This window comes from Pimephales promelas, chromosome 2 (assembly GCF_988280905.1).
Source record: "Pimephales promelas chromosome 2, fPimPro1.hap1.1, whole genome shotgun sequence".
NCBI classification, from domain to species: Eukaryota; Metazoa; Chordata; class Actinopteri; order Cypriniformes; family Leuciscidae; genus Pimephales; species Pimephales promelas.
In genome coordinates, this window is record NC_142770.1 from 48957125 (window position 1) to 48969085 (window position 11961).

Here is an 11961-nt window from a genome sequence, read left to right on the forward strand (position 1 = left end):
GATAGAGAGAGAGAGACGGACAGACTGATAGAGAGAGAGACGGACAGACTGATAGAGAGAGAGAGAGAGAGAGAGAGAGTTAGATAGAGAGATATTAAATATATGTACCTCAACAGTGTGTCGTGAAACGCCAACAGTTGTTCCAGAATCCCCAGAGCAGTTCTTTATGGTCACCATGTCTTCATCATCATTGCTGCATGTAGCCTATAACAAAAGAGTTACAAAAATTAGTTATAATTGATTACTTACAAGACAAGGTCCCCACTACGCTAAACCTGTAGGAAGTGTGTGTATTTATGGGGGTTATATATGAAGGTAGATTTGTGTCTTTATTATTCAATCAAAAAAAAGGTTGCTTCAATCAAAAAAAATATTTTCAATTAAAAAAACCTTCACTTCAATGAAAAAAAAAATTTTCAATCAAAGAAAAAAAGTATTTGAATCCAAAAATATATTTGAGACTCAAAAAAATACATTTGAAAACTGCTTTTCTTTGATTGAAAATGTTTTCTTTGATAGAAGTCCGGGTTTTTTTGTTTAAAGCAACCTTTTTAATTAAAGTAACATTGTTTTTTGATTGGACCATATAATGGGTAGGACATTTGTGTCTTTATCATTCAATCAAAAAAAGAAGTTGCTTCAAACAAACAAATAACAGAATCAATAAAAAAGTCACTTCAATGAAAAGATAAACATTTTCAAATATAGAAAATCGTTTTTGAATGCAAATAAAATATTTGAGACTCCATAAATTGCATTTGAATTTTTGAACACTTTTTTTTTTTTTTGATTGAAGACGTTCTCTTTGATTGAAGTAATCTTTTTTGTGTTTGGGCCATACATGGGTAGGACATTTGTGTCTTAATAATTCAATCCCAAAAAAGTTGTTTCAATCAAAAAAAAAATATTTTCAATCAAAGAAAAAACTGTTCAAATGCAAAAAAAAAAAAAAAACCCGTGAATAAAAAGGGGAATTAAAGAAAATGTGTTAAAGAAAGAAAAGTTCAGATTGTTTTGATTGAATCATTTTTTTTTTTCGAAGTGCAAAAAGTTTTGAAGTTCAATTTTTTTTTTGATTGAATCATTTTGAAACAAACGTTCCGAAGTGGGCGGGTGCTTCTCCATTGGTCAGACATGTTTGATTGACAAGTGTCTACACCAACGACATCTTTCTGACAATGAAGTCATGTTCGCGCCACTCGCCAGCAAGCTTTTTGCCAGCAAGACTGGAGGGAGCAGCCGTGAAGTTGTCGGTAAGTAGAACAGGTTGAAAATAATGGGTGTCATATTATTAGCCTATTCTGTTGATATTAGTGATGGGCAGATCGAGGCTTTGTGAAGCAATGAAACAGATGAAGCAAATGTGCTATATTGATTCGAGGCTTCGAATCAATCCGACACCCGTCTCCATGGTGACACCTAGTGGTCAATTGCAGGTGTTGATCTGAAACAACCTTTACAACAATGAGTTTTTTTATTATTGTATTTTTTAAATATATGATGCTTGTAACCTGTAGTCTCTTCACATTGCATAATGTTATTTTGGTCATGAAAAATTAATATTAATAAAACAAATCAAGCCACAATGTCTCACTTTCTTATAGATTTTTATTTAAAAATATTAATTTCTCTTCTGTTGTTTCTATTAATCTGAGATATTGTGCACACAGAATGCCTATTCTTAAAGTCTTTTGCTGTTTTATGAAGGCAAAAAGCCATATAATGGTTTCGATTTTAGTTCATTGGCAAAATATAACGCTAGAGATAATATATATATATATGTGTGTGTGTGTGTGTGTGTGTGTATGTGTATGGGGGGGGGGGTGTTTTAAGCAAAAACAGGCCTATCACGAATAGCTACAGTGGCGTAGATCGTAGAGCGCATGGTTCTTGAAAGAGCGATTAATGTGCTCGAGTTCGAGTCTGGCTTTTGCCGAACATGAGATGTAAAAAGTATAAACTAACATTGTCTCTAGCGTTATATTTTGCCAATTAACTTAAATCGAAACCATTATATGGGTGTTTGCCTTCATAAAACAGCACAAGACTTTAAGAATAGGCATTCTGTGTGCACTTTGCTCACGCGATCCTCAGTGGCGCCTCCAGAAATTTTTCGTAGGGGTGGCCAGATGGGGCCAGTTAAAATCTTGGGGTGGCACACCAAAACTACAGTATAAACCATAATTTCAGAATTGTTTTCTACTGTTGTAATAAACCAGCCTGTAGAAACCTATCAGAAAGACTTAAGGAAACTCCTACTGATATACTTTGGTTTATTGTGTAATATTTAATGTTACTAATGATATTAGTAGGGCCCAACTAATATATATTACATTGTATATAATGATATATATTATATGATATATAAGGGTCCTTGCCCCACAGCAAATTTCCAGATACTTACATAATTGTGATGAATTTAATCATTTTTAAGTTATTAGTTTGCAGTGTAAGATTACAGTTAACACCTTTAAATATTACATACATGTATTATGAATTTTTAATACACTTAATGAGTGTATACATCAGCAGCAAAAAGTAATTCTTGAAAAAATCTGCACAGTAAATTTATAAAATCTAAATATGTTAATAAAAACAAATTACTATTAGTTCTCTTTTAAAATTCAATCAGGCAATCATGTCACAATTTTATATTTATATATTACTGTCAAGAATTCAGAAGTGCATAGCCTAAACTACAAATAAATTATATACAATTAAATTATGCTTATTTAAAATGTATTGAGCAGGCTAGGTATAACAAAATATATTGGCTTTTAATAATATTTCAGTGCGAAAACCCATGATTGAGCCCGTTCTTGCATGATTACATGAAAAACATCGCGGGTGCAGAATGATGTGCTCAAAGCAACATGGAGTCACAGTGTGCAGCAGCACTGCGCTTCATAAGTGTGCATTTAAAAGCTCATGTCACAAATCGAAAAAATGTTGAGCGCACAAATCCAAGTGCGATTTGTTCCTTTGTTTCACAGTTATTGTGCGTTTGATGCCGATTCATAATCCTTGTGATATGTATGTGATCTAACAGAACACGGTAGTGAGTCGCTTAAAAACAGCAACAAACTCCAAGAAAATAAAGTAATTTTATGCGAATATACAGACTTTTATCTACAGATCATGCATTTATAATGTCAATATATCATATTGGAGAGAGTTTTACCGTGCATCCAAGAGGCGCGCGTGCTGTTTGAATATGAATGGAGATGATTGACAGTCGCAGGAGGGAAAACGAGTTTATACTTTAATGATGTAAATATACTTCTTTCCCTCACATTAAGCTATGGAATGACTTCAGATGACTTTGTCACCCAAACTGACGTGAAAAAAGCGGGAGGCGCCGAAAAGCGCGCTGTTAGCATCCCTGCCTGTCCAAACGTGGCAACACACCTAAAAGCTGCTGTAACAGTGTACCATTTGGCACTTAAAAAAGCACGTCACGACACATAATTCCCCGTCTTCTTTTACTTAAGAATATTTTTGACTTATTTATAAAATGCATAACTGATGCTACAAAAATTAATACTGGCCATTGGGGTGGCCAATGGGGTGGCCAGGAGTCGGCCAGGGGTGGCCATGGCCACCCCCTGGTGGCGCCATTGGCGATCCTTCCCGACCGACCTATCAATCAAACCCTGATTCGGCGGAGCACTACACCTGATGAAACAGAAGCTTCATTTAGCCTTTGTCACGTGACTGTGGGTGTTTTGAATCACGCTTCGGATCAGTGTTTCGAATCATTTTTGCTTCGGGATCTCGCAAAGCTTCGGAACGTCTGTTTCGCGTCAGCCATCCCTAGTTGATATTTACATTAAATTGTAAGCTTACTAACTTAGTTCACGTTTTGTGATGGTGTTAGGTTAGATATCTAAATATATTCAGACAGGATAGCAAAGTGCGCGAACGGCTAGTTGATAACGTTCGCCGATGCGCTCGGTGAGTCCATCTCTATATGATTTCGCATCTACCACGGGTTTTTTCCTGTGTTACAATGTGTTCATAAACAGTGCAATCCATACTGTTGTTTACATCCGAGTGCCTCCATAATGGCCGCTCATCCGGGTTACCACCGAGAATGTGACGACGGTGAACACCCCCCCCCCCCCCCCCATAGATATCTACAGGAAAATACTTCTTTAGTTGAAAGTCCTTCTGACAACAACTAATCTTGCTGTTTGTATTTTATTTAGCTTTCTAATATCATATAGCATTGTCCTGTCAACCAATCACAAGTCTTGCCTTATTCTGTGTTCTCTTCTTTCCTCTAGAGCATAGTCTTTTTGTTTTCACGATTACCTTGGCTGACACACACATCATGTAAGTTAAGTCACTTATAAATGTAAGTGCTTGTTTAGACCTTAAAGTCTCTTATTTGGGCAACAAACTAGCCACTAGCAGGATTCTCACCAGGATTTTTTTCCTGTGTTACTGTGGACAGCTGGCGGGGATGCGAGTGTTGGTGCGTCGCGAGGATGGTGCGTGCGCTATTGTGTCGATCCGTTCTATGGCTGTATTCCCAAATTAACTGAACTGTCATGTCTTTTACAAATGTTTCTACATATTAAAGCAATGTTATAATAGATAGTGGGTTCTGCAAGAATTCACCTTGGTTAATTGGCTAGATGCCTGCAAAAAAGTGAAAAAATGACTTACTACCTGAAATGTGCACAGCTTCTAAAAAGTTTCATGCCAACTCAGAAGTGGTTCCACATCTTGTAGAAAACCCTATGGTGTACAGACATGCTGTAGATAGTTTCATGCTTCAGTCATAAAATGCAAAGTGCCTTATATGTGAGCTTATCTGCCACTCTTACTTTTTACAAATTACTTGGAAAAACATTTGAAACATTTTTCTCAAAGCATTCTAAAAAAACTAACCCAACCTTTGTATGTTGATGCTCACAGCCCATGTGTAAATGGCCAGACACTACTCAGACACCACTCATCTTTGAAAGAAGGTATAACTAACACATGGTTACTCATATACACCTTAAAACTTTAAACTACAGGCAGTTAAGTATTTTCTGTCAAAGTCCAAAATTTAACATATGTGTTCTGCTTGACAGCCATAACACGCCTGGGGCTTCCTGATGGATAACTATGTCACCTTAGTGATTACCCCCTGGAGCTTGCTCTATGTCCATAACTTCACCATTGTTTGGTCCCCGCCTTCCTGTTATTGAATTTCTGCACTTCCTTTACTCACCGAGTGAGGTCTTAAAGTAAAGGCAGTAAAATACAATGTTGTAACATGGCACGACTCTGTATAGTAAATTTGAAAATACAACTATATATGAAATGTTATCGCTTGTGTGCATTGCTGTTTTATAAGTGAACTTTTGAAATGTGAAGATATTGGTTGTTCATATTATTTTTAAATGGTAATTTTTGATCTACAATGAATAAGTGAAAGGATCTTTAAAATCCTAAAATGATAACTAGTGTTGATCTTTCATTTCTATATTGTGATGTTCCCCCAAGCCAAGATGTATTTGTTATAAATATGAAAGTTAATAGAGGAACTGTGTGGAATGTGTGCTGTGGAGCTCTCCAAGCTGCTGTTTGTGTTGCTGCTAGCTGTCCATGTGACCAAAAAACAAATTATGATTAAATGCTAATTAGAACATTAAAAAAAAAAAAAATCTCTTGGACCGGGTTGTTTTTCAGAAAAACATGCAATGATAAAGTGTTTTATAATAAAAAAAATTACCATATAAATATGTAATTATATAGCAGGGGTGGGGTGAATAAAAGGTGACAGCACAAACATTAGGTTATGCCGAACATTCATTTTAAAGATTTTTTTTCTTTGAGTAGTGATTGCAATTTGTAGGTCAATACATTAACATTACTGTCTGTCTCCACAAAGCTTTTCAAAGTTCAGAATAAAAAAATGTGCACGCCTCCATGTCGCAGAACAGACCTGCTGTCAGTTATACATGGAATTGCGTCCAAACTGGATTGCAAAGTCTTACTGCTGAGTTAGGGCCTGACATGTGATGACATGATCAGTTTTTTTGAATACATTATGTATGGTTAGCTTCAAAGTAAAGATGTTTTGTATAGCTGTAAAACAAACAAGCATAATTAATATATTAGGAATGAAACATCAATATCCAATTGTAGATCGGCGTGTTATGACATGATTTGCCAAAGACTAATAATAGAAGAGAGTTCACTCGTCTGTGTGTTGTTGATTTGGCGGAAAGCCGCTCTGAATGTGTACAAAGTGTTTAAGTACATTTTCATTCAAAGTGAATGATCTTAGGGCGAAACGGCCACTTTTTCTAAGGGGTCGCTGCACCACAGTCAGCACTCCTATTTACCACGGCCTTGCACGAAGGGAAAATTTGATCAACATAAAGCGTCTGCTGAGTAAAGCTTTGAATATCATATTTGGGGGGAGTGTTGGCCTAGTGGTTAGAGCAGCGCACTTACAACCTGAGAAGGATGCAAGTACCCGGTTTGATCCAAACTGCCTGCACTCTGGCTCCCTGAGCAAGACCCTTAAACCCAGATTGCTCCCCAGGTGTCACACAGTGGCAGCCCACTGCTCCATGAGGGTCTGGGTTAAGATGCAGAAGTGAATTTCTCCATTGTGAGATCAACATGTTCATTGTCTTCTATATATTCACACGTCTCTAAACATAAAAAAAAAAATCACAATCAGAAGCATCAGACCCTCATATACTGAAGAGAACTTACTCTTTAATTCAACATTATTTCAATGTTGGGGCAAAATACAGAATAATAATGACTCGACAGTAGAACCTGAATCGCCCGGCTGCAATGAACATTTGAATATTCTAATCAATTAAGTTTGGGACCTGCTTGAGTTTAAAAACCCTGAGTGAAAAATACTGTATGTATACCAATTATTAAAACAGATTTTCATATGACAATAAAATACATTATCATCATAGGATCAAATTCTAATAATAATGATAATTAACAATTATTATAGTAACAAACGACTATAACTTCAACACAATTTGTAACACCTCTTGACACTTTCTGGAGCGGTCAACACTTAATAGCAAATGCCATACCCATCCTTATCTGGGAAACAAGCAGAAATACCAAATAAGGAAATGTTTTTCAATTTTGCTTTGTATAAATTTGAGAATAGTGTATAACACTCATGAGACGAAACAGCTTTTGAGCATGTTGCCAATTGAAATGATCCTGTCATGTTAAATTTTTCTTCAGAGAAGGAGGGGGTGTCAATGCTGGTATACCATTAATTGTACAGTATATCTCAGAACCTTTCTATATGCAAGACCATGTTAGCAAATATTATGAAAAAAAATACATGGTTTCAAGAAAATAACAGAACACCCAGCAGACAACATGAGACATTTTGCAGTAGTGTTGATTAATAATAGTTTGAGAGGATGAGGGTCGAACTAAAATTAAACTGACTTAACACATCAGCTTTAGTAAAACAAGTTAAACAAAGTTAAACCCTATCAAACCTGGAACCATATCTAATTGCAATTTCAAGGTTGGAGTTAAATGCTTCGCTGTCCTTCAGATGGACTGTGGGAAATGTTATTGTGGTGCTACATGCACTCACAACAGGGTAGCACACTGTGTGCTTTGGCATGCGTTCAAGACAAGTGTGATCAAAAAGAACTTTGATTTTAAAATTCCGCCTTTCTGAAACCAGCAGGTGTCTGTGAGCCTGCCCTGTCAGCCATTGCATCACTCGAGGAACAGAGAGAGGTGATCCATTGTCTTCTTCCTCAGGCTGACTGGCGTCCCCATCTTTAGATATACATAGTCAAATGCAAGAAAATTGTGAAAAATTTCAAAATTCACTTTGAAATCACATTTTTCATTCAAAATAACTGAGCTGCATCAATGTTATCCATCAGAGAAATTACCAAAAGCGAGGGGAGCTGCACTGGTAGAAGCACATACCTATATGATAGTGACACTCCCAGTATGCATTTTACTTGCATCTGACCTTAAAGGTTTGGTTCTGTTTTTTTGACATGAAGTTGTATGATTTCGTCACAATAGTAACTCGTGGCCTCAAGATACTAACTCTATCTTGAGGCTACAAGTTAATATCTTGAGGCCACGAGATAGTTATAATAATGTTTTTTTTGCCAAAGTGGGACTAGGGGGGCTCCGTAGCTGGGAGCTATTGTTTAACAATGAAAATTAGACAAATCTCAGCTAACAGGACAAAGTTGTAGCCTGGTCACTGTTGATGCACTAAAGCTGCTGGTGAGGAAGTCATACAGAGTTATGTCAAAAAATTCAAACTATCCTTTCAAATCAGCTGCTGCAGACAGAGTACCTCTGCTATTTACATGTAAAAATATACTGCCAATACATACCCTCCAGGGCGAGAAGGAAATCTTGAAAGAACTCTAGTATCTGTGCCTCTGTCTTGTGTTTTAGCGATCCAGTATCACTCATCACTGGAGCCAGGCTGGAGATGATGTAATGTGAATCAACCTTGAAACAATAAAGTACATTGGGCTGGTTCGTTTTGGATTGCATCTTATAAATAAAGACAGACAAAAGCATTTCCAAAATTTTTTAGCACAGAAACCAGTATGAGATGTGATATTTAAATTGGAATCTAATCCTAAAATGTCACAAGTCGTTAGCTATCATTTGTCGTTAGATCACGAGTAAAATAGTGGGGAGATGAAATAATGAACCACTTTAAACTCAACAGTACAGTTATTATAGGTCGGAACCAATAAAAATCTTTAAAAAAAAAAGCCCACTCCATTAATTGTCAAAGAAGGGGGACAAGGCAACACAGAAAGCCAGCTCAAAGCGAGGGGTGTGAGACCTACAGGTTTTGGACTTTAATGTTTCTATTCTGCCCTGCGACAGACTGGCGACCTGTCCAGGGTGTACCCCGCCTCTCGCCCAGTGAATGCTGGAGATAGGCAACAGCGAACCCTGCTACCCCATTGCACTTTGTGCTTTAACTTTACTATTTAAATAAAGTTCCCTTGCTTTAGGCTCGTGAGCAAGACATAGTTTGAAAAGCATTCATGTGGCATACGTCTTTGCTTTATGAGCACCCGTCTTGTGTATTTTACCTTGTCATCATCCCCAATCACGAAAAGATCCCGACATTCCTTGGGTTTCCTTTGCATAACTGACAGCAGTTGATAGAGTTCAAGGCCTTCTCGCAGTTGTTGAAGCATTGGTGTACGCTTCGTGGTGGCATGTAGCAAAACAGCTCTAACAAAAACAAGATAGACATTGGACATTGACTTTAGTGCTTATTTTACAGCAGAATTTTTTGAAAACATTGCTGACTCCCAGTGTTTGGCTTCAAACGTTTGTACGCAATGTTTAAGCACAGATTTGTGTGTAGCACGATTTGTGAATGAGGCCCAGTGACCTTAACTCTTCATCTGTAGACCCAAGCTTGTTCGCTACACCTTGGTAAAAATCCATGATACATTTGGTGAGCTATGGAAAAAACAATGCATATACCTTACAATACTGTCTTGATGCTCCAATGTGATGGGGCCAGTGTATCCACAGTTGAGGATTTCCTCTGTGTACTGCGTCACATCAGTTGCATTTTCAATCTAAAAGCATATTTTACAAAAATTATTTAAAAAAATATATATATTTTTCACACAACACTTTCATAATAGAAAGGATATGTGCTTGAGACTTAAAGGGATAGTTCACTTTGAAATTAATTTTTGATATGTTTTATCTTACCTCAAGGGCATCCAAGATGTAGGTGTCTTTGTTTCCACAGTATTTTCAATTTTGATATTTTTAGGTAAAACCGTTGCTGTCTGTCAGTCATACACTGGAGGTGCAGGGGGTCAACCTCAAAGAGCAGTCAAAATTAAACATGATTTAATGACTCGTAAATGTAAGTACACATTGATGGCCTAAGACACGAAACGAGCGGTTTGTGTGAGAAAACCAACAGTATTTATATCGTTTTTAGCTTGTGTAATCATATCCACGTCCAACTGATCTGAGAGCAGGGTGCTTCGGTCAGCACATGCGCCGGAAGTGATCGCTTGCGCGCCTACGTCACTCTTTGTTTATACAGAGATTTCGGAAGTTTTACCTTTCACTAAACATATTTAGATATACGGGAAACCCGCAATGGAAGACGATTTCGGGATATCTAAATATGTTTAGTAAAAGGTAAAACTTCCAAAATCTCCGTGTAAATATTGAGTGACGTCACACGCAAGCGATCACTTCCGGCGTAACATTGAACTGATTCAGTTCGGTTCAAGTGGACACTGCAAAACTGATTCAGATCACTTGGGCGTCACTGTGATTACACGAGGTAAAAACGATATAAATACTGTTGGTTTTCTCACACAAACCGCTTGTTTCGTGTCTTAGGCCATCAATGTGTACTTACATTTACGAGTCATTAAATCATGTTTAATTTTGACTCTCTGTGCATGCTTTTTGAGGTTGACCCCCTGCACCTCCAGTGTATGACTGACAGACAACAACGGTTAATTATCAAAATTGAAGATACTGTGGAAACAAAGACACCTACATCTAGGAAGCCCTTGAGGTACATACATACCAACAATTAATTTCAAAGTGAACTATCCCTTTAAACACACCTTTTCGATTAATGTGGATAACTCTGCATCATACACGTTTTCTTTTGTGATGTCCTTCAGTGTCCCAGTCACCAAAAACTGGTAACACCACTCTTGAAGAAAGCGTGGAGGCGGCCCACCTTGGCCTAGGCTCACTGCAAATATTTCCCCAGCAACTCTGTATATAAGAGGGGGGAATAAAAGTGTAATGTTATGCCAAAATTATGAATCGACCTACTTTTTTCATTCTGGCCATTCCCATCAATATGTTTCCAAGAGAAAGGTTTTTGTTGAAAATGCTGCCATGTGAGTATAATATTCCTCAAGTAACAGTTTGCCATCCAGGCCAACATCCTCTGTTTACCTCATGTAGCGAAGACTGAGGGAATATATTTTAAATATGAAAGCAGATATTTAAGATAATTGTGATTAAATTATCAAGACATCTCAAAGATCACATTGCTCAGACTAAAACCACCTTGTGAGATTACATGCACCTTGACCTTTCAATTCAAAAATCTTAGTTCAGAGTCCAACAGCACCTTCTGGCCACATTTAATGAAATTGTGTCAAGCTGTTTGTCCTGAGATATCAAGTTACCAAGAATAGGATATACTACAAAAGTTTTTGCTTGTGTTGTAGGAACTCTAAGTTTACATCACTTTGGATCCCAGTGAGTAGTTGGACACACAATAGTATACATAGTACACCATTATAGTATACACCATTGTGTAAGCACATGTAAATAAGTAATAGCGTTAATATGAGAAAATAAATAAAAGTGACAAACTTGAAATGGTTTTTGTCCAGGTCAGTGATTGAGTATTTTGGGATCTTCCCCTTCTCCCCTCCTTCAAAGAGTCGCATCTCTATCCCAGCAACCATCTCTGTGGACATAAACCAGAGAACAACCTCAGTCAATGGGTTTTCATTGTTGATTTCCAAGTATTACACCCTTTTGAGTGGCTTACTACTTACCAGACAGGAACTCCTTTCTTAATGCCCCGGTGTCGATGCCAGCTTCTCCTATGAAGGTGATTTTTAACTCGTTTGCTGGACCTCCAGTCTTCTGCCGCTGCCAAAGCTTTAGACCTCTCTCTAGCATGTTGTCCCTCGAGACACAAATGTTGAAGCTCTTCCCCCTGTCAACTTTTGAGTCAACCCAACGCAGAACATCTTCTTCACTGTTAAAATAAATGATTGCATCTTAAAAATCTAAATATATTTTGGCAGATAAATCAAACTTTCAAGATCCCTTTTTTGTACCATGAGATGTCATCTATTGGATTTTGTGCTGGCTCTTGCAGATCATGGGGACTTTCAGGTCCATCATCTGGGCTCCTTACAGGACTATAACTAATGAAAGTTA

The 11961-nt window shown here is 37.4% G+C and overlaps 1 protein-coding gene across 1 annotated transcript; it reads right to left on the minus strand.

Annotated features, from left to right (window-relative positions):
- Nucleotides 1-6883: 6883 nt before the first annotated feature.
- On the minus strand, nt 6884-11725 carry LOC120468048 (G2/M phase-specific E3 ubiquitin-protein ligase). Its single transcript, XM_089119100.1, has 7 exons — nt 11571-11725; nt 11383-11479; nt 10614-10770; nt 9493-9590; nt 9090-9234; nt 8363-8487; nt 6884-7772 (listed from the first exon to the last, which is right to left on the minus strand). Exons 1-7 carry the CDS (start codon nt 11695-11697, stop codon nt 7478-7480), a joined length of 1044 nt encoding a protein of 347 aa, XP_088975226.1. The 5' UTR covers nt 11698-11725; the 3' UTR covers nt 6884-7477.
- Between the last annotated feature and the right edge of the window lie 236 nt (nt 11726-11961).